We start from the raw sequence: 27,590 nt of genomic DNA, 5'->3' as shown, positions 1-27,590 counted from the left end.
GAAGTGTGTTAATATAGAGAGATTTAGAAGACTTTGGGGAAACATTTGTTACCTGGATTAAGAAAAAATATTTATCAATATAAGTTAAGACAATACTGATCTATCTAAAATAATGTACTGATATTTTTTAAAAAGAAAAATTCGTTCCATTCCATTTACGTGGAAAATTATAGACTTAATCAGAGTGAACCTAACTATACTATCCTACTACTAAAGTGACTTAATGATATATAAGACAAAAGAGAAAGGTTATGTTTTGGCAAGAAGGAAAGGGCATTATGGTTCAGTACTTTTACTTAACTAACCTTTAAGTGTGCAATTAACATTTAAAGGAAATAAAGTTTTGGAAGCATTATAGAGTAATAGCAGAAATGTAAAAAGTAGTTAAAAGCCTATGGTCTGTAAGGAGAATTTCCTTCAGATAAAACTGACAGTCATCAGAAAGTGAATTTGTCATGCATAAAAGATGAAGAAAAATCTGCTCATATGGTGACATAGTTACCGTTTTCTCCTTTGTTGTTTTCTTCGTGAACTTCAACTCATTGACATTTTCTAGAATGAAACTTTCATACTGACCGAGAATTGATCTTTTAAACACAATTCTGAAGTTTTTTTTTTTTTTTTTTTTTTTGGGGGGGGGCGGGGAGGAAGATGCTTTGCAAGTGAGCAGGAGGAGGGAGAAATGGAAGGGCTTATGCCTTGAAATTTTACAGGATATTTGCCTATCAACTTGAAGTTTTTCAGAATCTGTTATATTTAAAAATTTATAATATCTAGCTTCTGCTACTATGAATAGCTTTTCACTTACAGCAGGTATTCAGGGTGTCTGAACTATCAACTCACCTTTGCAATTTATTTTGAGATCAGAAGTAGTTGTAATGTCAATTAAACGTGAAATTCAAAAGCTATTTTTATTTTTTAAAATACAGAGTACTTAGATAATATGAATTTTACAACACTAACTGATTCACACCAGTTTACCTACACTGTTCTTGCTCTTGCTCCTAACTGCTACTTCAGGACCCTAACTCTTTTCAAAAGCCAATACACTATATGTCTGTAGGGACTTCAGGGAATAGCTTGTACATTCTCCATATAATTTTTTTCAGCTTCCACGTAGCAGCTTCAGGTGATTCTTCTGGTTTCCTGTTTTGACCCATCCCCTAGGGACAACTGTGTGTGGGGAGAGGGAAAGAATTTCTCATGGGGCACAACTATGAAGCCTTCTAAATGAAAAGGCTGTTTTGGGGGGGAAAGTATGGAAATATATCTGTCGTCTTCTCTTTCTCTCTCTTTTTTTTCTGTGCTGGGGATGAAGCCCAGGCCTTATACCAATGAGGCAAATAATCTACCAGTGATCTACAGTTTAGCCCCTCTCCTTTTTTTAATGTACTTGATTAAATTGGTACCAAAGTAGTGTTCTTTATACAGTTCTCTTTTCCACAGCACTCAGAAGTTTTACCATTTTGGGAGTCAGTAGGCTGGGTCTGGAGACACATTTAGAAAAAAAATATGTTGCACTCAGAATCACCTCAACTCTTTGCAAATTGAAGGCCTTCTTGGTGCACTCTGCTTGCCACTGGCTTCCCTTCCTTTAGATTTTTCTCCCAGGAGGCCCCTTAGTTCACCACACAAATACACTTCAGACTGATTCCTAGGATTGTACACATCAGTCTCATGCTGTGCCTTACACTACTACATTTTTTCCATTTTCTTCTCTTGATATACTTTTGATGAGTAGGTGAAAGAGAGTGGAGGCAAATGAATACTGCTATATCTCTCTTTCCTCTGTATCTTCTTATCTTTATCCTCTTCTATTCATTATTTATAGGCATGAAATATTGTCGAGTTTTATACTACATTTTTGTCTTCAAAGTAATGTAAAAAAATGAGGTATCATTAAGCATTGGCTATGATGATCACTTGCAACATGGAACAATATAGAAGCTGACTCATTGAAGCATTATGTTCTGTAATAGTAATCTGAATCTGTGATAAATTTATAAATTTGATAGTGAATTTGATTCTAATTGTCATTTTCAAATAGAAAATACTAAGCAATGGACGTTCTAAAAGTCTATGCCTTTCAAATAAACTATTATCCAGAGTCAGAATATACCCAGGCCCAATGAAAGTGTTAAATATTTCATATAGCTGAACAGAGAAGAAAAGATATGTCACCTCCTACTGCAGAGCCTGCATTCGGAAGATGATTTAACAGGTTATCTATAGCAATAAGTGAAATAAAATAACAACAACAAAAAAATCACATTCTGTGCTAAAATTCTGTTTTAGGCTAAATTCATTCTGTATTGCTTATTTGCACAGTTAAACCTACAATTGAGAAGGAAAGTTTTCAAAATAGAGAATTGAATTATTTCATAATTATAATAATGTTCTTAATCTTTCTAATTTAGTTTCACTATAGTAAAAATTATTCAAGTTACCAGTCTTTGTTTTTTAATAATAACATACTGTACAAAATCCCACTAACAGTAATATTTTTAAAAATTGAATAATTTTCATGCATCAAATATTCTAGTAAAATGAAAATAATATTTTAGCAATTATTTACATTTTCATTCTATTTGACAAAAATCATACTAATGAAACAAATAATGTATGTTCTTGATTTCATTTTAACACATGTATATTGTCGTTCTATCCATATCTGTATCTCTTTTAAATCAAAAAGCACAATATTTTAAAATTTGAGTATCATTAGTTAGATAATGGGTACCATTACAGGCTCAGAGATTAATGGAAAACCAGTTGAGTTGAAGAAGGGAAAAATAAATGGGGAGAAGAAAAAGCACACTTGCAGGGGTGTATGATATTTTTGTTATTTTTGTTATTTTCTTCCTGTTATTAGATTTAGATTTAGTTTTTCCTTTTCTAGTTATGTAATATGTAAGTTAATTTATTGATTTAAGATTTTTCTTCCTTAATTTAAGTATTTACTAGTGTAATTTTTTCCTCTTAGTATGACTTTTACTGTATTTCATAAGGCTTGGAATGTTGTTCTTTTTTTTCCATTCATCTCAAAGGATTTTGTGATTTCTATTGTACTGATTTTTTGGCCCCATTGGTTGTTTAAGAATGTGTTGATAAATTTCTGCATAATTAGAAAATTTCAACTTTCTTTTGTTATTTCTTTTTATGTTCTTCCCATTTTGATCACAAAAGATACTTTTGTTTAATTTTAGTCTTTTTAAAATTTGTTAGTACTTGCTTTGAGGCCTGACATATGATTTTTCCTGAGGAATGTTCTTATGTGTGCTTGAGAACAATATACATTCTACTGTTATTGGTTGAAGTGTTTCGTATATGTCTGTTTGTTCTAATTGGTTTGTAGTGTAGTGTAATGTAATTTCTCTCTCCTTATTACTTTGTTTTCTAGTTAGTCTATCCACTGTTGAAAGTAGGGTATTTAATTCTCTTTGTATTATTTTAGAATGCTATAATTCTTCCATCCAGTCTGTCAATTTTTATTTCAATTTTGGAGCTCTAGTCTTAGGTGGGCATGGGCTTATAATCATCATACTTTCTTGATGGAGTAACCTTTTTATCCATATGTAATGTCCTTCTTTGCCTCTCATTATATTTTCTTTTTTTTTTTAAAGTCTATCTTGTGTCAAAAATGTAGGAACCTCAGTTCTTTTGGTTGTAATTTACATGAATATCTTTTTTTCTATTCTTTTTTTTTTTGGCCTTTTTGTATCTTTTTATGTAAAATGACTCCCTTTTATACCAGTAAATAGATCATATTTAATCTATTCTACCAAATACTTGTTTTACTTGGAGAGCTTCTTCTTTTTCATATGTCCATGAAAATTCCATACAAGCCCCACAAATATTCACTGCAAGACAATGTAATGATTACAACTGTACCATAGGGTTGAGGATGTGGATTAGTGGCAGAATACTTGCCTAGCATGAATGAGACCTGGGTTCAATCTCTAGCACTGCAAGCAACAAACAACAACAACAAAACACAGTACTATATTTAAATATAGCCTGAGTGGAGATGACTTTATTAATGTTGATTCTTTCTGGCATTATTAAGCATAGTTCAGGTTTTTATAACATAGTATTATAGGGCTAGGGATATAGCTCAGTTCATAGAGTGCTTGCCTTGCATGTACAAGGCCCTAGGTTCAATCCCCAGCACCCCAAAAACAAACAAACAAAACAAACATAGTATTATAGACTTATAAACAACAAAATTTATTTCTCATTATTTTGGAAGCTTAGAAATCCAAGTTCAGGGTGCCATCATTGTTGGGTTCTGGAGAGGGCCATCTTCTGGATTGAAGACTCCTTAGTTGTCATTGTATCCTAAATGGTGGAAAGAGAACAAGCTAGCTTTCCGTTCCCTTCCTATTCTTTCTTTTTATTTTCCTTTCCTTTCCTTATTTCTTTCCTCATTTATTTATTTGTTATGGAGATAAAACCCAGAGGCACTTAACCACTGAGCCCCATCCCCAGATCTTTTATATATTTTATTTAGAAACAGAGTCTCTCTAAGTTGCTTAGTGCATCACTAATCCTCTTGCCTCAGTCTCTCAAGCTGCTGGGATTGCAGGCATGGGCCAGTGCACCTTGAGGAATAGATTTCAACATATGAATTTTGGAGGGACACATCCTCTCATTCTATAACTGGCCTCACACTTGGGTATGCCTCATATTTCATTACTTTTGCTGGATTCTCCATTATAATAAGAATCCCTAACGTACTTAAACATAGATATTTTAAATAATAGGCAATTTTTGAACAGGCCAAGTGTGCTTTATAAGATGGAAGGTGGTTCCAAATTTTGAGAAATGAATAGTAGAGTTGATATTTTGTTTTTTAGTATTACTATACACAAGCTAATACTACATAATGTTTGCAATTTCCAGTTTAGATCATCATGACAGGAAATCAGAGTTTAAAAAGTATGATCTGTATTTAAGGCCCAGAAGCTTAGTCATTTTTTGAAAGCCATTTATTCTTACATACACTTTTTATTTGACATTTATGTACTATAATGCATAGAAATCAATCAAATTTGTACATTGTATATACTTAATTTAGTTTATTTTTAAGTTACATTCTGTAGGAGATAGGAAGGGAGTGTGTATCCATGCAATAACAGCTGCAACCAGAAATTTACTAGTTTATCACTTTTAGAATTGTTTCTGCATGCTTAAAGATCCTAATCATAAAACATTAATTTTTTGCTTCCATTTCTTTTTAGAACCTTGTAAAACATCTTCCTGAGCAGAAGGTACTCAGTGAATTAGCACAGCTTAAGAATGAATATGATGACCTCTGTGAGCCTGAGCAATTTGGAGTTGTGGTATGTATTGAGTAGAAAGGCCTCAAAACTCAACTGGGAGGTAACACTTGTCAGAAACAGTGAAAAGAGAGATATTTCAGATGTTGATTTTTTTTCTGACTTTGTAACTACATAATTACATATAATATTGACTGTCAGGAAAAAATCCTTATTTACCTCTAATATTTTTCATGGTATTAAAAAGTAACCAAGTTAATTTTTATATTCACAAAATACCTTACGATATCTCACGAGATCCTCTCTATTAAATTAAATTGAAATTAAGTTGTATTACTATATGTAAAATACAAAATGCAATATTGTATTGGCTATTTTTTCTTCCATTCAGATCTCCATGTTAGAATTTGCCTCCCCCAAACCTAGTCTTCAATGCAAGGATAATAACTGGATAAATAGCTAAATACTAGAGACTTTTCCATGGTATATATTATGTCAGAAAAAGCATGGGTATTTTCAGATTTTCTAGAGTGTCATTAATTGATTGAAAGCTCTAAATATGCTGTTTCAGGTGAGACCAATATCTTACAAATATACCTCATATGGTTGATACTATTGGAATTAATCAATTTTCTTTATTCCCCCTTCTATTAAGTGCTTCCAAAGATGACTATGTATAAGATATGTACTATAGAATGTAGTTAATATATTTTAAGTATTCCCCAATTCTGCTATTCAAATAGTTGGCAATTTTTTTTCAAAAAAGGTAGGGAAGAGGACATCATGATTTACTTCATTTATTGGAATTCAAAAGGTATATTTTACTTAGATATTCAATACAAATTTGTTTGTCATGTGAATGAAACAGTTCCATTATGAATGCTAGGTTTTCTCAGACTCCCTGAACATTTTCTGTCTGCATAGTAAACATTTTTAAATCGCCATTTGGCCTGATAGTCAAATACTGTTGCTTCATCCAAAATATTTTATAAGGTTTTTTAATAGTTGTATATTTGAAACTTTGCAATTTCAATATCTTGTTTAAAATCAATATATGAAAGACGAGGCTCTGCATATTCCATTTGAACATGTGGAATAACTGCCTGCCGATATTTAGAGTAATTTAATTCTAATACATGTCATTCCCTACTGATTTAAATGTTTTTTTTTTTTTTTGTCAAATCCCTTAAAAGAAAATCAGACATAGGCATTTGAGATCAACAAGAGCATAAAAAGTTACCTGAAGAATATATTTCACTAACTTTTGAGTTAGGAAAATTAGTCAACTGAATCAGCTAAATATTATTTATTAAATTGCAGCATTTTAGCACAATGTTAAGTAATAAAATTTTCTAAACCAAAGGCCACACTTGAAACCTGAGCTTCTCAGATTCATATTGTAATTGAAGCAGGGCTATACACCATGTGAGATTTCCACTGTGTCATGATGGTTATGAGTTTTACAGTAGGTACACTAAGCAATTTCTCTGAAGCCATTTTTTTCTTTGAATGCAGTTTATCTTAGAAGATGTATTAGTTTGCCAAGCAAGTCCTTCAAGAGGAATATCCTTGGTACCACTCAGGAAATGAAGTTTGGGACATAAAAAGCAATATACCTTCTGAACTAAAGGCAAAATAGAAAATGGAAGAGATTTCTTGTTTATGCACATAACCATAAATAATTCTCAGTCTGTGTGTACATGAATTCACCTAGTCCTCTTATTTACTCTCACTATACTTAGTTACATGTCTCTGGAGGAAAATATCAAGGCAATTACAAAGCAGTTATACTATGTAAATTACCTAAGAACATATAAAACAGAATTTGCCAAATAAAATTTAGGTAAATGCATTGTTAGGAAAATATTTTTAAAATTTTTTTAGTTGTTTGGGCTGGGAATGTGGCTCAAGCGGTAGCACGCTTGCCTGGAATGTGGGGGGCACTGGGTTCGATCCTCAGCACCACATTAAAAAAAAATTAAAAATAAAGATGTTGCGTCCACCAAAAACTAAAAAAATAAAAAAAAATAAAAAAAATTCTCTCTCTCTCTCTTTAAAAAAATTTTAGTTGTTGATAGATATTTATTTATTTTATTTAGTCTTATGTGGTACTGAGGATTGAACACAGTGCCTCGCACATGCTAGGCAAGTGCTCTACCACCAAGCCACAACCCCAGCCCCAGGAAAATATTTTTTAATTAATTATATACTTTAGTCGTTTAAGCATGTATGTATGCATTGCAGTGTTCAGAACAGTATCTTGCATAACTAAATGATGTTTATTGAATTGAACTATAGGACAATTATTAAAGGGCAATTATTAAAGACAAGTATGTGGGCTGGGCAAGGTGGTTCATGCCTTTAATCCCAGAGGCTTTGGAGGCTGAGACAGGAAGATAGTGAGATCAAAGCCAGCCTCAGCAACTTAGCCAGGCTCTAAGCAACTCAGTGAGACCCTGTCTCTAAATAAAATACATAAAAGGGCTGTAAATGTGGCTCAGTAGTTAAGAATCCCTGGGTTCAACCACTGCTACCAAAGAAACAAACAAAAGAAAATAAAAGTACGCAACTGAGCTATAAAAGTAAAAATCATGCTAAAACATAAAAAGTTAAATTATTTTGGTGTGAATATACCCAAATACCTTAACTGAGGATACCTTTAGGAATACATGTACTCTTCTGCACTAATGAGAGAGGCTCCAAACTCTAGAGATGCCTTATGTCTGCTCTTTTCACCTATCAACACTATTAATTTAGTCTTCTGAAAAAATATGTGTTTATCATATAATTTCTTATATCAAAAACCTTCAATGTCTCCCTGAATTTACAGAATGGAAGTAAAACTCCTTTGCATTCTCATCCTGCCTATTATCTCTAGCCATATCTTTTTGTTTTCTTGATATGGGCTCTTTCTTTGTTGCCTAATGTGATCCTAAAATCATGAGCTCAAGTGATCTTCCCAGCTTAGCCTCACATTTAGCATTTCCTGACTTAATGATTTTTTCTGGGGGGTGCTGGGGATTGAACCCAGGATGTTGCACATGCTAGGCAAGTGGTCTACCACTGACCTATATCCCCAGCCCCATATATTTCATTAACTCATTTTCTGCCAAACCTCAGAAAAAGAGATGTACAATTATTATTACCAATATTATTGGTATTATTTTTAAATTTTTTTGTTTATTATTGGTACTGGAGATTGAACCATTACAAGTGATGTATTGTGAGTAGTAAAAGTATAATGGAGACTTACTGTGTCATGTTCTGTGCTAAGCATGATTACTTGAACTATCTTATGTATTGTGAAGAACCCTTTGAAGTTGGCAATATTATTAGCTTCATATTACAGAGAATGAAACTGAGGGCAAGAAAGGCTAGGTAACTTGTCCAAGGGTGCACAGATACAGAATTCAATCCCAGACAGTCTGAGTTCATAGCCAGTGCTTTTAGCTACTGTTCCCTTCTGGGGTGTGTGTGTGTGCGCGCGCGCGCGCATCTGTCTCTCCTGTGCCTACTTAAAGATATCAGTATTTCTTGCCTGCTTAGCTTCCATTGCATATTCAATTTGCCAGGCTCCACTATACTTTTATTATTTATGGGGGAAAATAAGTCACTTGCTGTCTAAAAATGAATGAATCTATAGATGGATGAATGAATGCAACATCTATCATTGACCCTAAGGCCTTTGCAAGCTACTGCCCTTTCTCCATTTCTCACTTTAGTTTTGTCAAAGATTAGTCTCCATTTACTCTCTAAAGCCTTAGCTCTTATTCCCTCTTCAACCAATAGCAATCAAGATTCTGCCTTAAATAATAAATTGAAATTGATCTAGGAAAGAACATTAATTACCTCTTAATCACACTTGAAAAATACATCAGATCTACTCACTTCTTACCATTTGTACTAGTACTGCCTTAGTCCAGATTAGCATGGCCATTGTCTTTGACTATTACAACATATATTTAATGTTTGTGCATACATACAGTACTAGGATTAAACTTGGGGGTGCTTTACCTCTGAGCTTCATCCTGAGCACCCTTTTTACTGTTTATTTTGAGACACAGTCTCACTAAACTGGGGAGGCTGGCTCAAACTTGCAATCCTCCTGCCTCATACTCCCAGGTAGCTGGGATTACTAGTGTCCATCACTGTGTTCAGCTTTAACAGTATACTTGTAGCTGGTTTCTCTCACTTACACTTTGGCCTTTTTCTGCGAATCAGTCTAAGCATAGTTGTCCTCATGGTGGCATTTCTAGAGTATATTTGTATTGCATTATATTATTTATCTGCTTAAAACATCAGTACTGTTCTATAGCAGTAAAACTATAGTATTGTCTCCTTCCTGTGGCCTTTAAGGCACTGCCTGGTCTGATACTTGCACTCATCTACTACTTTTCTCTCTTTCTGCTTGGCCTCTTGCTTATTATGCCTTAGCCACATTGTATTTCATTTTTATGATGGCTGGATTTGGCTCTCAGCACTTCCCTACCTCAGGACTGTTTTATGTGCTGCCCTATCTTACTCCCTCTCCCTGCCTGCCTCTCCCCTGCTTATTCTTCAAGTATTAGCTTAGATTTTGCATTCCCAGTGACACCATCACTTACTTATCAATCAAAAATTGGTCTCCCTATTAACCTGTCCCAGAGCATCTTTTTAAAGATTATCATGCTGTTTAATTGTTCATTTGTTAGGTTGAACGTCTGCAACCCTTACTAAATTGTAAGATCTATAGGTAGATGAATCATGTCAATTTTATTCATGTATATGCACCTAACAAATCTTGATTGAGTCTTTTTGCATAAATGCAAAATCAAGTAAACTCTTTTCAGTCTAGTCTTAATTTGTATCCATAAGGCTCACATAACATTGAAGAATTTAAATTCCTTTTTGAAACCTTTTCTGCCCTTGCCTTCTTAAACAGTAAATACTCTGCTGATTTTATTCCTGTAACTCTGGCCAGTGCCCTATAGAGTTTCCATTGTTATGTAACTTCCTAAATGATAAAAACAGAAGCTCACCAGGTGGGATAGACATATACCAGAAGTGAGATTTCTCCTGCAAGAGGGATTAAAATAATAATAATAAAACAATAAAATTTTCACAATTGGCAGAAATTGTGAAAAAGCTTATCTGAGACAGTGGCTGGGCTGTTAATCATTTTCCAACTTTTTTGTTTCTTTGGAAGTCATATCATTGGGTTGACTTATAATTAATTACATATAATCAGATGGGAAGGGTGAAGAGAGAGAAATAAAGAGAAGAGGGGGTAGGAGAAAGAGAGGAAGAAAAGGGAAAGAAACAACAACAAAAAAAACCCATACACAAAAAATACAAAGACCTTTCTACTGTCTAGTAGCAGACCTCCTGTTAAGAGGGATTTGCTAGTTCCCACATCTTCTGTGATCAATAATCCTCTTCTTTAGGGGGGTAGATTGGCTGCATAGCTTCCCACTGACTTGTCCTCCAACCTGCCTCCAACAGAATTGAATTTAGTACATAGTTGTAATTATGTGCTGTACCTTTACTGGAAGAAAAGCACAGATCTTTGAAAGCTCTGGCAGTTAGAACCCCCAGCAGGAGCTTTTAGACTCTTCAGAGTGTTTGCAGCTCAGCTGTTCTTAAACCTCAGAGCTATGGAAATTCCCACTTGTCTTTCACTGGTGATGGAGACCCATACTGTGTACATCTATTAAACTAACACATCTTCTGAGAAAAGGAAGGCAATAATTAGTATTTTTAGTAATCTGTGCTTTGTTTTTCTGATTTCAAAATTACCCATATTTTTCAATTAAAAACATTCTAAAGCTATAAACAAAAAGATGTTGAGATAGCCTACATAAAAATCATTATCATGAAAAGCACAGATTACATGATATTGCTGACAGCACATGGAACATTTTTTTTCTTTTTTTTACACAAACATTTGAAGATGGGAGGAGAGATTTATGCCTGTAATTGGAAGTATGATTATTAAGTCACTGTGGCATTTAATTTTTTTAAAGCCTTATACGAGTTCATAAGCTCTATTCAAGGTAGCTTACCCAGGTGAAAAGAAAATTCTTAAAAGCGTTTTAAAATTTTTTCTCCTATGTATCATCAAAGGCAATTAGTGTGGTAGAAAATTATAGGTCCTCTGTTATATTAATATTGAATCAATTTTTGGTTTGCATCTTCATTAGGGAACATCTTTTTTCTTTATTTTATCTGCTTGCATTCAGAGTATTCATTGTTTTGATATATAATGCCCTGATTGTTTCTGTTTTTATTCCTTCTGAATACATGAATGGTACCTCTTAATTCTACATGTGTATTCATCTTATGTGAGTAAAAGCTCATTTAATAATTTTGAGATCAGGTAAAAGAAAATTCACCATGACTCATTTGTAAATCCCCGTATTTATTTTCTTGTTCATTTAATTAAATTCTTGTAATAACCCATTCTTGTGACAGGATTATTTATTTTCATCTGTTTTTGCAATGAAATAAGGTAAAATTAATCCACCTGAAAATTGGATGTTTACAGTTGTCTGTAGCTGTCAGTTTTGCAATTGATTGCTTTTCATTAAATTCAAAAAATCAAAATCTGACCCCCTTGTTTTTTCCCCATTTATCATTAACTAATCCCTAAAACAACAGCATAACACCACAACAGTTTTAATGGTCCTACTTGGCCTGAAGCCCTTGTTTTCAGAAGCAATTTTTGAAATCTTGCTTAACTTCTTAGTGTGATTCTTCTCTGAGTTTTCAGTGTCTTTTGGGGCAGACATTGTTATTATGTTCTGTTCCAGACTAAAGGAAAGTAGGTATTTGTCAATGCATAATCTCACATATCACTATCTTTGGGGAAATATTCTGTATCAACACATCATTATTTTTCTGATGTAGTGTCAGTTTTCAACACTACTTTTTCAAAGACTCAATTCGCAGATTAACTATGGTTCTCATCTCTCATGGCATCTAATGTGCAAATATTTGTCATTTACTTATAATTTGTATACATGTATTGTTTTTTTGTCCAGGCCTAGTACTGAATTTGTTTTTGGAAGTACAGCAATGTATTGTAGAGGCCCTGACCTCAAGAAGGGTATTATCAGTAAGAAGATTAGAAAATTATTTAATAGAGAATGACAGATGTATTTGCTTTATTTTCATGCTTGCAGGCAGAATGTTGCTCAGTCATTGACTCTGAATCTCAGTTTTATAGGCAGTTATGCCTGCTCTCTAACTTAAATCCATCCATCTTTAATGAGATTTATTCATTTCCTGTATGTAGTTACAGATACAAAATTATTTTGTATATTCAGTGAACTCTTGGTCACAATAGTGAATATGTGTTATAAATTTATCTGTTTATTCTAATGAATTCTAAATATTTATATTTTGAAGAGACTGGAGTTTACATTATGCTTTTGTATAATAGTTGTTAAGGGTGTGTTTCTTTAAAAAAAACATTTACTTTTTAGTTGTAGTTGGATACAATGTCTTTATTTTACTTATTTTTATATGGTGCTGGGGACCGAACCCAGGGCCTCACACATGCTAGTCAAGCGCTCTACCACCGAGCCACAACTCCAGCCCAAGGGTGTGTTTCTTAGCAGTTCAAAAGGAAAAGTGATAGAAATAACTCCAAACATCACACATGAGTGCAGATGTGACATATAGCGATCTGTGCATTCACACATAATTTTTGTACTCTTGCCATTTTTTTTTCTGTTTCTTTGAATTCTTTTGGTAGTTTGGTAGTAGATCAATATTCACCAGCTGTATAGGTATGAAGTACATAAAATTCAAATTATATAAACAAAACTGTGTCTAACTCTTTGGGGAAATAACCCATTTGTAATTGCTCTCACTAAAGCTGTCAATGCACTTTTTTTTTTTAAAATATAGTGCAGATCAGCTAAAGAAATGAGAGTTGCTTGATGTGATTTGATAGACAAGTACCTCGTAACACAAATAAATCCCCTACGTAATACAACACCCTGGTCAGCTTCCCATAAGCACTTCAAGGAATGAATTATAAAACAAAGAATGCTAGTCAACTAAAGTGCTGCCAAGGACCACAATGCAAAAGAAGCACACATTTCAGCAGAGTTTTTGTTTTATTTACTTATATCACTTAGGTGCATTCAAGTGCCTTTATGAGACATGAGCCATTTAATAATTATATATAATGGCTGGGGATATAGTTCAATGCTTCCTATTTTTTCCCATGCTTGATTGTCCAAGATATTTCCTTACATAGCCAAATCTTTTGATGGAAGTTTGTCTGTTATATATCAGACACTGGTCTGATCATAAAAATGCATATTTTTGATTGCAAAAATTCTCTAGGTCTAATCAATACATACTGATTTGTTGCTTGTATTAAGAGATATACCCATATAGCTTCACCTCCTCGAAGTCTCTTGATTTTAAAAGAACACATTTTCAAAGATAATATTTCAAATGGTAGAAGTATATTATGAATTAATTATGGCTCAGTAGAGTACAGCACAATTTTTGTGGTGTGTTTAAAGATAATAAGCTGTGTTGTTCATTGGACTCTGGAAGCACCCTTTCTTAAATTATGGGTGAGAGGAACTTTCCCTCAGGTTTGAGAGAACAATTAGGAGTCATATTTCCTTCTTACTGAAACTTTATGAGAAGAAATAAAGAAGGTAAGGACAACAATAGCCATTTGTGTATAGTACTTACATTGTTTCAGTAAGTATGAAAAGAAGCCTTATACATAGTATCTCATTTAAGTGTTTCTACAACTTGCATAGACTATTTAATGAATATATTTTCCAGATAAGGAAGTAAAGACTGTAAAACATTAGAGAACTTACACTAGGCCACACAGTTAGAAAGTGATTGAACTGTAGTTCAATCTCATATCTCTGTAATTCAGAAGTCCCTATTTCTTCCATGGCAGCATACATCATAGGTCTGGAATTTATACTTTTCCCTCCTGAGGTTAGGTAAAAAAATCTCTCTCAAAATATATCCTTAAAAATGTGGCATTCCAAATGTGAGTTATTTGTTGTCCTGGGCAGTACTGTTGGAATGCCTTGTAGCAAATGACCTTGCATAAGATACCTCCTCCTTCCTTACCTGTCTTTCTAATTTACCTGTTCAAACTATGCATCTTCTTAATCCAGCACTTTGTTGATATTGCAGTTTTTATTTGTGTGAATGAGGAGTTTCATTTATTCGTTAACTTTACAATAATTTATTTTTAAAGCACCTATCATATTTATCATCTGCCATGTATTAAACCTTCTTGTAGGGGAATGAATGAATGAAGAATGATTTATCAGATCCAAAGGCAGCTCTGGCCTCCCTTGTTATATACCACTTATTCCTAAAATCAGGGTGATTGATAACAGATTAATATCCAGTGCTAGCAGTTTAGCAATGATAATTCCCTTGCATTCCTGTTTTGACATCATAATCAGAGGTATTTGTGGGGACGGGGGTAAAATATTTCCATCAGCTCTTAATTTTGTTCAATAATTCTTCCTCTTGGGAGAATATCTGGAAAATGGCTAGTCAGCTGAGGAGTGCTGCTAACATCAGCAAATATTTGAATGTCTAACATATGCAAGACTCTGTGCTTGGAACTTCTCAAAGTGCAGTCTTTCTTTAATGGAGTGTAGATACCATGAGATCATGAGAAGGAAATTCACTTACATTCATTCTCTGAAACAAAAGCCACGTAATAAAACACCAAATCAGCCTCACCTTCTGCCTTAATTAATGCCCATATTGTTCTGCCTCAGAGCAAACTTAAATCCTTGGAGCCATGTTCGACTGCCTTCTTCTGTACATGGTCAATTGCTAAGTCCCATTGATTTTTGACTCTTGTATCAGGCCAATCCTTTTTCTGCCTACTGCCAGCATTCTTCCTTATTAACTGTTTCTCAAGCCATTTTGATAATTTATTGATGGTCTCCCTGCTGCTGGTCTCTCTTTCCTAATAAGACTTAAGAGGCAGTGTGATGTAGTGGTTGAATCTGGCTTCTGTAACATGGATGTGTATGATCAAATCTCTATTTCTCCAACACACAATTTGACATTTCCTAATCTTTACAATGATGGATGATGATGTTGATGTTGATGATGATGATGATGATGATAATGATAATTTCTTCAAGCATTATATGCCGAATCAAAACAATTACGTTTTAATAAGCTTTTTTTTTTTATCACTGTGACCCAAAGAACTGACAAGAACAACATAGAGGAGGAAGAATTTACTTTGGCTCATGGTTTTAAAGCTCTGAGCCTAAGATACCATAGAATATCAAGGCATAAAAGCATGGCAGATGAAAGCAGCTCAAGATACAGCAACTAGGAAAAATAGAGCTTTGCTCACCAGGGATAAAATATAAACCCCAAAGACACATCCTCACTGACCTACCTCCTCCAACCATACTCCAACTTCCAGCTATTTCCACCCTGTTAATCCATATCTGATTCCATTCTAGCTCTCATAATATGATCATTTCACCAATGAATATTCTTGCATTATCTCACACATGAATTTTTTGGGGGACACCTAATATCCAAACCATAACAGATTTATACATGTGTCATACATATGTAGAAGAATGCCTGTAATAAAGTACTCAATAAATGTTAATTGCCATTATTATTTTTACTATTCTTAGTATAGTTTTGATCATGTTATTGCAGTAGGAGCTATTATTAAAAAATAAAGATCAAATTCATACTCTGACCTTGTAGGGCAAGGATTTAAATACAAAGCCCAGTAAGGATAATAATATAAATGAAGACATATGATATTAAAACATAAGCAAGACTAAAAGTTTCTGCACATCTAAGTAAGGTTTATGTTTCTTGTTGATCTGGGAACAAAGGCACCTTGGCGAACTGAATCCCTACTAAGCATGGTCAGGAGAACACTTCCATGGTGATTAGCAGCTGGTCAAGTAGATGCATGGCTTTTTCAGCCATCAAGGACACTAGCTGACTATTCCCTAAACATATAAAATGATAGAAAACATGCTTTTTTTTCTAGTAGTGACCATTTACTAGTGAAAGGAAAATAAAAGTAAAGTGGAAATAGATTTGGAAACAGTGGTAGAGTCAGATATGAAGGGAAAATACATATTGAATCCCAGATTCCTATATAAAATAATTTGAACATTAACAGATACATAGCCTTTGATGTGATTAGTTTCCAGTTTCTTGGCATTTATATGAGATCTTCAGATACTTTGGTCCATATTTCTGCACCTATTTGTAAAACTCATATATGCCTAACCCATAAGCTTTTTCTTATACTATTCTCTCTCTCTACCTATTTCTCTTTAGTTCTAAGTGTGTGTATTGGCATATGCATACACACACATATATACACATGCATATGTATATATGTGTCCATTTATTTTCCCTCTATAGTGAAGCTTTCATTAAACACCCAGCTCATTTGCTGGTTTTGAAGGTACTTTACATTTTAAAGACTTTCATTTATGTTGTCTAAGTATTTTCAGATTATTTGATGTGCTTAAGCTGTGCTCATAATTTTTATTTAAGAAAATAAGCTATAACTATAAAACAAAGATAATTAGGATGGTTAATAATTTCTGTTCATTGTGTGTATGTAGATAAATGTTTATATGGTGTCTACTCTCCACCAACCTCTCTTCCAGAATTTGTTTATAATAAAAACTAGTAAAATAATTTGGAGCTATAGCAAGTTAAAAATTAAAAATAATTATTTATGTAGAAGCTATGCCATAGGTATATATGATAATTTATTGAATTTATATATGTATAGATACAATCTTAAACAATTAATTAAAACTAAAGTTAAACTCCTTTGAAGAAACCAACATAGAATTCTTAAAGAATTTACTTGAAAGTAAGTTCATGTGATTTTATCATAACCTAATTATTTAGCATCAACATCTGTCACATAGGTGAAATTCCTTAGAACATATATAAATATTTAATGTATTTTATGAATAGAAATCTTACATTTAAAATTATTAAATGGTCAATCAGAGCTGGGTGTCTGATTTCAAACTGCATAGTAATAGGTAATTTCTTAGGGAATGTTTCACTAATATTTTCTGTCATCATGTATACCTATTATCTGTGGCCCAACTATTCACTCAATTCAATTTCCTATTTATGAATTTCCCTAGTTCACTTGAGGTATAGATTTGGACAGCTTGAATTCTATAGATAGCTTATCATTATGTGATTGTCATATAGCAACTATTCAGCTTCAATAATAATTTATTAATGCTATCAGAATGATTTATTTTATTTTTAAAAGATGAATAAGAAACTGTTATTGAAACTTTGTTACAATTTTCCTTTGGAATGTTTAAAACAAACAGAAATAATATTTTTGAATACCCAGGGACAGTTTGCTTTAATGTAGGCTTTTACAATATTGTCTATGAAATTTTCCCCACTAAAGAGATAAAATAACAGCCTTTCAATGTATGTTCTCATAGAGTATTCTTCATCTTACAGATGAGCTCAGTGAAAATGTTACGGCCTCGTCTCAATAGCATTCTTTTCAAGCTCACATTTGAAGAACACGTAAACAACATCAAACCAAGCATCATAGCCGTAACTCTTGCTTGTGAAGAAGTGAAGAAAAGTGAAAGCTTTAATAGACTTTTAGAGTTAGTTCTTTTGGTTGGAAACTACATGAACTCAGGCTCAAGAAATGCCCAGTCTTTGGGATTTAAGATCAACTTCCTTTGTAAGGTAAGATGACATTTTACCATGCTAATTTATAATAATAATCTTGTAGATGTGAAGGTTAATCTAAATGTAAATACCGAATATCTGCAAAGTTACATGCATTGAGAGTGAAATTTATGGTATGCAAATTCTATCTCAATGAAAACAAACAACTGTTTAAAAATATTATTGCTATAAAATCCAAAAGATTGAATTCTTTGGTAGTACAGTACTTAATTCTTGCTGATTAAATTTTGCTGAAGTTTATAGACACAAAAAATGCTGTTATAATGCTTGTGTTCCAATCTATTTGTACTTATTTTATGTCTCTCCAAAAAGTATGTGAGAAACTAAATTTAATGAGGAAAATGGCCAGAAATTTCTTCTTGAATATACTTCACTGTTTCTACTTTTAAGAAAATATCACTATATTTGAAGACTGTTGTATTACTGGGTTTACACTGGTTTTTATGTGCATTACCTTCAAAGATTAAAAAAAAAAAATCAAGTGATAGTCGTCTTCACTATTTTGATTGTGCCATTTCATAATATTATTTTTCAGACTGAATTTTTGTGAAAAGTAAACAAAGAAACAGAGAAGCCCAAAAGTAATTGCCTGTGTCTATTTTGAGGCTGGGGCAAAGCACCTTGTTCAAGAAAAAGATCTGTCTGTTACAGAGAGAAAACTGAACTGACTCAGGGGTGAAGGCCTAGAAGAAAGCTAGAGATGAAAATAAATCTGAAAACAAGCAATCTATCTTTGACATCTCACCATGCTTTCACTTTTTTTCCTTCTCACATCTGAAAACATTGCAGAATTTTGGTTAGTTCCTAAAGTACATTATAACAAGAATCCCTAGGAATGGATATGAATTTCTTTTGTGTTCATACATTAAGTAGATTTGTATTACATATCAATAGAATGATATTTTAATATCTGTCAATAAAGATTTTATCCTGATAATTCTAACTCAGACATAAAGATGAACATGTATAGATAATTAGATATATAATGAAATTTTATCTGTTTACTCCTCATATATTTATGAATGGTATAAGAAAAGAAAATAGAGATTATTTGCAAATGCCAATTTTTGTTTTAAAAAAGTATTTCTTCTTCTTGCGATATTTGAGGACATGAAGAATTATTTGATAATACCAGAGGAGGACTAAGGCAGTGTTCATAATAAATTAGAATAAATCATAGCTGGATTTGAGGTAAAACTATTTTTAGCACTTTCTCATTATATCTTGCTGCCATATTGCCTGATACTAATGAAGTCATATCTTACCAAGATACAACTTGGTTACAGTATATTTCAAATGCACAGTGAGTAAATCCAAAATGATCTTTGGTGATGCCTATAAAAATAACATACATTATCATTAAATATTTATACTAGATGTCTATTTCACATTTAGTTCACATAAAATATCTTGAACAATTTGAATATGAACAAATACATTCCTTTATTTTCAATTCTTTTGATTTTACCATATTCAAATTAATTACATGAACTTATTTCTTTGAAGCAAGAATGTATAAGTCCTTTATGCATAGGAACAAAAGATTACATTAATCTCAAGAAAGGTTTTATAGTTACATCTTATATTTGGGAGAAAGGCTTCTTCCTGTCATCAACCTGTCAAATAAAAGTTCTTCCACACAATGCTGATCTGACATCTATCACTAGAGGTATGCTCAAAGGATTCAGCACAAAGATTTTTGCCAACTTCAAATAAAATATAAAAATAATCTTGTGGGAAATACTATCATGTAGTAATAGGTGTTCTAAAAGAGAAAGAAGTGAAGGTTTTAACATACTTCCCCTCCCACTTTTCAGTAGAATTTTTATCTTCTGGTAAATAATTATAGGGAAATAGTTGTCATTAATAAAGCAAAATGTCATATACAAAAATGATATTCCCATAATTTATACAATTTAAATTATATTCCTAGAATATAAAGGATTCTGCATAGATATAGATATCTAAAAATGACAAAAAAATTACTGAAGTACATAGAAAGTGCTTAGGTCTATAATCTATACAAAATGGAATTAACTACAAATTTATTATTAGCTAGAATTGCTGCTAAATTTCATTTATGTCATGAATGGTTACTTGGTTGATTTTTCTTTTTTGATTTTTTTTTATTTACAAAATAGCAGGGAGAATTCCCTGTTTAGTGTTTACTCACCTAATTTTTCTTATGTTAATTTCCTTTCTCAGTGATTTTTAAATGTAATCAACTGCATTTTACTAGAAGCCAAAATGTACATTAAAATATTTTCCTAGTTAAAAAGGAGTCCTGATATAAACAGTTAAACTTATCAGATATGTCTTAAGAGTAAGGTAATATAAAAAATTCAGATGGTCACAATTGGCTGCTATGATATTTGGGAAGAAAAGGAAAACAAATCGGTTAACCAAATGATAACACTTAAAGGGTATCGTTACTCTAAGTACCACCCTCACCACAAAATGCTTTATTAATTTCAGCAGTGAATTATCACTTTGTGAGTTACCAAACAAGTGTGTTGAACTGTAATAAAAATCATTTCAGTGGAGATGAGTTCTACATGTTAGTTTGCCTTGTACTTGCCTGTTGGTTATTAAAATTCTAACCAATAGCAAAGCTGTACTTCAGAGACATTTGTTATTTTTGTTTTCAAGATGTAATAGCATATACAATCTGCACAAGAACAAAGCATTTAAAAATACTGAGCACTCCCTAAGTGCTAAGCTTTGTAGGTATTTTATATAAGGATCTTTGCATACAATAGAAAGTGACTCTGCTCGATTCAAGGTAAACATAGAATTTGCTGGAAGAATATGAGGTAGCTCAGCTAGAAATTGGGGTAAAGCTGAAGAAGTTGGCCTTTAAAAAGAATACCAATTGTGGCAGCCTAGAGAATTCAGGTAGCAGTAATGAAGGAAAATCTTTTAAGAATGTTGCCTTTGGGAGGTAAGAACCCCAGCCATTTTCTTTTCTTTTCCCTGATCATTTATATTGTAATTAAAGTGTAATTAACCTAGAATGTATTACAGGGCCACTGCTTTTCCAAGGGGAGAGCAAAGAACCTTGAGTAACAGTGCTACCAAGACTACCTGTAATGGAAGACAGATCTTGACCTACAGAATACTCTTGCCAAAGATAGGGATACCAAATTTGAAGGGGTATCAGGCAGGCACAAACACACAAAGAAAAAACAAAACTGATGGGTTTGTGTACCAGGAGCATGCAAACAGTTAAATAATATACATAGAAAATATCATGTGACATCACAAGGCACACTGTCAATAACTGCAAAAATTAATGACCACTCAGATTAGGAGTTCAGAGGAATGATGTTAGAAAATTGAGATAGAAAGATCTTGAAGAGTAGAAAGTATTAGGGTAAAAGAAGAAAAGCCATAGCTGTACCCAAGAGGAAAGTGCCACGGGCTTAGAAACTAAGCACATTTCAGTTACTACTTTGGCAATTATCAGCCAAACATTCATGGCTAAGGCTATTCCCCACTCGGACTCTCAGTTTCTTCATCTGCACATGAGGAAATTCACTGACCCCTGTTTATTTTCATGTGGTTGTTTTCAGGTCAAATAAAATGAATTTATGATAGAATACATTGAGAAATTATAATGTTAAACAAATGCTAGTTCTTTTTAATGATGATACACAACTAGGAGTAATCATGATATATATGAGAATGAATTAGAAAACCACACTGCCTGGAATATTGGGTTTATGTTGGAAACAAGTAATAACATGGTAGGCAAGTTGTAAAATTTTTAGTTTTTTGTATACTAGTTTGGATATCTTGGCTATTTTGGGGAAAAATCACAGCTCACTTAATAACTTTAAAAAGCCTAAAATCTTTGTTTAGTATACTGTCCAGAGACTTCTGAAACTCTTTCACTAGTATTGTGACTTTCTAGGCATTCTGCTAAGCAAAACACAAAAATTATGATACAGCACAATGGTATGCTTACATACAAATGTGAAATATATCATTGAAGAACTCCAAAGAAAACATGTATGTTCACTATGGAGAAAGTTTTAGATATGTTTAAGTCATTAGGATTAACATGATAATGTAATTGCACTGTATTTCTAATATTCACCATTTACATAGACTGTGAAAGTAAAAGCTCTATAACCTGAAGGCCATCTCATGGTATTAGTGACAGAGTATTATAGGCATCACCCAAAATATATAAAGATACATCCATTACCTCTCTGTAGAACTTATAAGAGGGGGAAGTAAAATAAGTTTACCTCCTTTGTGATATGGAAGATTAGTTATCAGAAAAAAAAATGATTTGTAAAGAAAAATAGCCAGGTGCAGTGATTCATGCCTGTAATCCCAGTGGTTCAGGAGGGTGAGGCAGGTGGATCTCAAGTTCAATGCCAGCCTCGGGAATTTAGTGAGGCCCTAAACAACTTAATGAGACTCTATCTTTAAATAAAATACAAAAAAGGGCTGAAGATGTGTCTTGGTGGTTAAGCACCCCTGGGTTCAATCCATGGTACCCTCCCTAAAAATAAACAAAAATGACTCCTGTCTATGGCAGTAAAATTTGTAAATATATAATCCAAGAGAAAAATCTATAAAAACCTAAGAAAAAAAATCTCATATACTTATACTTCAAAAATTTCACATTGTCTAATTTAGCTGAAATGATGTGGATTCTGTCCATACAAACTTAGAATTTAGCATAAGAAGATATCTAGTCTAGCCTCTCCAGTCTACAGCAAAAAGACTTATGGTCAAAAGGGGAAACTACTTTGGTTAGTGTTTTAGTCATCTTAGGCTGCCATAATAGAAATACCATAGGGCAGATGGCTTATACAATAGAAATTTGTTTTTTCAAAGTTTTGGAGATGTGAGGTCCAAGATCAAGGTGGTTTCTGGTGAAGCTTTCCTCCTCTGGCTACACCACTTTCTTGCTGTGTCCTCACTTAGGACTTATTATAACTTAACTCTTATTTTTCAGTCTCCTTCTCAAGATTCATAACTCATCAAATTTGGGTGGATACTTTATTCTACATTATATCCCCAGTGTCTATTATGTATGAAACCCTTAATAAATGGCTGTTGAGTGAAAGGCAATTTAATTAATTAGAAGTTTGTTGTTAATATTCAGCATAAATGTTAATATTTTTATTAATTGTTTTTTTAAGTGAATTTTGTTTCTCACAGGTATATAGGGCATATTTTTACCAGCAAAACATTTAAATATGTAATTATAAGATTTTGTTATGGCTCATATTTAAAGACATAAAAAATGTATTGTTTCCTATAAACCTAAACCACTGTTGCACCTTCAATCATGGGTTAATAAATAAATTAATATGGGAATATTAATTTAAAAATACAGATAATTTAGAAAATAAACACCTTAGGATTTTCTGAAAAATAATCTTACAAATATTAGTAAATCCTGGAAACAGTCTATACTTTTAGGTAGTTGTCTTTTATAGTTTGTGAAGTACTTTCTTTGTGTTCAATGAAGTTAAGTATTATTAACCCCATTTTGAAAATTAGAAGACTAAATCCCCGTGAGTTTGTATAATATTTCTAATATTAGGAAGCTAGAAAGTATGGAAGATGGGACATAAGTCTGCGTTTTCTGTATCCAAAGCAGCGGCACACCCTGCTTCTCATTGCATTATAAGTGAATTTTGGTCATACTTGGTTCATTTCGACAAAGCTTTACAGAACAAACTCTGCCACTTACAGATTTTGGAAAATGGAAAAAACAGAAACAACAAAAACAAACACCTCATGTGGATTTTTATGGCTCTCTGGCAGCTTATGAAACTTGGACTCTATTTTTTTCCTTAAATTCAGTTGGAAGTAATCATAGTCATATTAATAGAAAGTTTCTCTACCTATAATAGACTGAAATGTATCCAGGCAATAAAGATGTGTAGGGGTGTGTGTGTGTGTGTGTGTGTGTGTGTGTAAAATAAAATGACACCTAATAATCTGAATAATTATAAAGCCATCTCCTGTTGTTATGTAAATTCTCTGAGTATATCAGTTTTATACAGGCAATGTTGACTGCTATTCTCAAAATTTATAAATGTGAATCTGCTCTCCAGAGAGATGTCTTACCAGTGATCACTAAGTGACAAAGGCAGAGGTGGGATCCAGCTTCTTTTATGACTCTAACAAATTTTTCAGTGGATCCTGTTATTTTTGTAATTTGCACTGACTATTTGACTTCACCAAAATATGCTTTTTCCTGTTAGGGTTTAGCATTATTTGACAGTTTGTCAAGAAGAAAATGACTTTGAGGTTTATAATTTAGCTTGGGGAAAAAATCTATGGAAGGAAGATTAGACCCTTTACCAAGTGAGAAGTGAGGTGAAATAATGGGTCTTCTGTCCAGATTTCTTCTTCTCTTTGGATCCTTTAAACTTTTCTTTCGGTGAGGTTGCTTGCAGCAAACAGTTTTCATTTGTTGAACCATCCAAGTCACTCTTTGGTAATCAGTGATATATGATGTTATGCTATGGTAAAATGTAGAGGAGTGCATTATGGTACTTTGCATTTAAAATGTCAGCATATAATATACTGACACACTGTAGCATTTGTTCATAATTCATGATCAGGGCATGCAAACATTTCGATTTAAGGGTCTGTCTGTACCTCATTATATTACAATGAAACCAGAACATTCACTAGTTTAGACCTTTGGAATAACTAATCTCCACAGAATGACACAAGGATAGGATATCATTCTTAATTTTAAATAGTTTCCTTTGTTCAATTAATGTGATGTTTGACCTTTATTTAAGTCCATGTATTTTATTGTATTGTATTTACTGGGCTCTCATCATCAAGAACCACTGAATAGTTTCTCAAACTTAAAAGTGAATATTATATTGTGGTATTATGCCAATGGTGACATTCTATACTTGGCTTTATAATTGTGTCATATCTTTTTGTTTTCTGTAGTTCATTGTGTAAATCAGTACACCAAAATTTGTAACTCTAAGGCAGAAAACGTTAATATTACTTGAGTCAATTCGCCCAGAAGAGTTTAAGTTTATAGAATATTAATTTTAGTTTTTTTAAGGAAATAGTTTTCCGTAAGATCTTCTATTACCATATGTTGTTACTCATTATACATCCTGAAGCACATACTGTTAACCTGTGCATATGGATTTATGCTCCTAGGCAAATGGTGATAGTGAAAGATTGCTTTCGGTGAAACATGTTGACTCAAGCTTGTAATCCCAGCTCCTCAGGAGGCTGAAGCAGGAGGGTATTATATCTGAGGCCAGCGATAGGATCTTATTAAGACCCTGTCACAAAATGAAAAATGTGAAAGAATAGTGATAGAGCATCTCTGCATTCAATCCCTAGTACCCAGGGTGTGGAATATTGCTTCAGTAATTTCTCCAGTAATAAATCTAATATTTGCTCAGACATCCAATCCAAAGTCCTCACCTCTTATTTCCTCTATGCCATTAAAAATCTGAATGAACACAGGCTGCTTCTTCTGACTTTATCTAATTTAAAAAGGCCACCCTGTTAAAGTTGGAGACAGCTGATTATGTTGCCTTGACTTTATACTCCTGTGTGCTTTGAAGTATTGTTCTTCAATTAGAAAATCAGCTCTTTTACCACTCCTAAAATGCAGGGTATCTGGTTTGGTCTCCTTTCCTATATTCTATAGTGTACTTTTGTGTACTTGGTCAAAGTCATACTTACCTCTGTCTTCATAGTGGCCTGTCTCTCTCTATTTCTCTGTCCCTGATCTTTATTATTCTCATCTCTTCTTTCCTTCTGCCAATTTTGGATTTGGTTTGTTCTTTTTTAAGACCTTGAGATGGATGCATATTATATTATTTGAGATATCTCTCTCTCTCTCTCTCTCTATTTTTTTTTTTTAACTGGGGATTCAAACCAGGATCACTTTACCTTTACTTCACCATTCCTTTTTGTTTTGTGACCGGGTTTTGCTAAGTTGCTAAGTGTGATGTCAAACTTGTTATCCTCCTGCCTCAGCCTCCTGAGTTGCAGGGATCACAGGCATGTGCCACAATGTCTGGCTAAGTTATTATCTCTCTTACTCTCTGTAGCCCACATTCTAACTTTCTAATAAGCCAACCCCAACAGGGGGAAAGCTACATGATCATGTTAATCACAGGAACTAACAACGTTTGTAGATATACTTGTTCAAATTGTTGTAGTTATGAAAGAGTATGTTTCTCAGAATATCTTTTTTGAAAATGTGAGTCATGACTAAAACAAATGAACTTATACTTTATTCTCTTCCTTGCTTCTAAAAATATAGAAGTCCCATGAGCTTACTTAAAAGATTTTTTTTTAGTTGAAATCATTAATTTACATTCATTGGTGCAAATTAGCTAATACTTGCTTGTTTTATCAGAATTTGATTACATCTGTTTACACATCATCACATTTACAATACTGTAGTTTTGCTTTTGGGAAAACTTCATTATACCTCCAAATTTTCAGTTTCTTAAATTCTCTAGTTTCTAAATGTAATTTATCTGATGTAGACTTGATTACTACTCCTTGTCAATACTGACTGCTTCAAAGACTCCTTTTGTTCCTCAACATATTTTTCTCTATTATACTTATATGTACATTAAAATAGTTTAGCCCCTAAACACACACACAAATGCACATGCTCATGCAGGCACACACACCAGGTCCTTATGTGCATTGATGCATTGATTAATATTATAAAACCTGGGCTACTATCTGATTTAACTTATATGTTATATATATATATATATAGTGTTGAAAGAGAGAATGACAGAGAAAAGAAAGAAAGTTTAAAGGAAACCAGGAGTGATTTTCAGAATTATGTTATCAGAACAACAGGATTAAGTTAATGTTTATTCTTTTACATAAATGGAAATAATTGTAGATAGAATTGAAAAAATAAGAGTTGCCAAATTATGTTCTTTAGATTCTGAAAATAATAAGTATTAAAAAATCAACTATATATATTTGTATTCAGAACTGGAGTGAAAGATGTAATTTCTGTAGAGGACTCATGTATGGCTTAGTTTCCTTTTAAAATTTTTATTAAGTACTGAGAGACCTTTATTTATTTCTTTGTTTGTATATGGTGCTGAGAATTGAAACCAGTGCCTCATATATGCTAGGCAAGCGCTCTACCACTGAGCCACAACACCAGCCCACTTATGGCTTAGTTTTGACTCATTCAATACAAATCTATTTCACGGAAACAGTGAACAAGAATATATCGATATTTTCATTCTTTTTTTCAAAAATTATATTCTCATACACTAATACAAAAGAAAAGGGTAAAGCGTATACTGTGCCATAATTATACTTGTTGAATTCATTGTAACTAAACAATAATGAGGATGGTGAGCTGTTCTGAGTAGTATTACTGGCAGAGATGAATAATTCTCTAGTTTACAAAATTTGGGGGATGATTATGATGAGTCCCCCCACATACCAGAAGTGGCAATACATGTTGTCAGTACTGGAGTAGGCAAAAAATGATGATTTATGGGACTAGCTGTGGGTCTTACTTGGTTCACCACAAAGACTGTTTCCATAGAGGATTTAAATGAACCC

At 33.0% G+C, this 27,590-nt stretch overlaps 1 protein-coding gene across 10 annotated transcripts in view; it reads left to right on the top strand.

Annotated features, from left to right (window-relative positions):
- Diaph2 (diaphanous related formin 2) overlaps positions 1-27,590 on the top strand; it is an 831,690-nt gene that overhangs the window by 407,026 nt on the left and 397,074 nt on the right. For all 10 annotated transcript variants that reach the window (XM_048797310.1, XM_048797302.1, XM_048797304.1 and 7 more), the window contains 2 exons: positions 5,241-5,342; positions 17,775-18,014. In XM_048797310.1, coding sequence (XP_048653267.1) covers positions 5,241-5,342; positions 17,775-18,014 — 342 coding nt within the window. The remainder of the gene's footprint in view (positions 1-5,240; positions 5,343-17,774; positions 18,015-27,590) is intronic.

Source organism: Marmota marmota, unplaced genomic scaffold (assembly GCF_001458135.2).
Source record: "Marmota marmota marmota unplaced genomic scaffold, marMar, whole genome shotgun sequence".
NCBI classification, from domain to species: domain Eukaryota; kingdom Metazoa; phylum Chordata; class Mammalia; order Rodentia; family Sciuridae; genus Marmota; species Marmota marmota.
The sequence above is the reverse complement of the archived record's forward strand: the minus strand, read 5'-3'. Positions and strand labels throughout refer to the sequence as shown.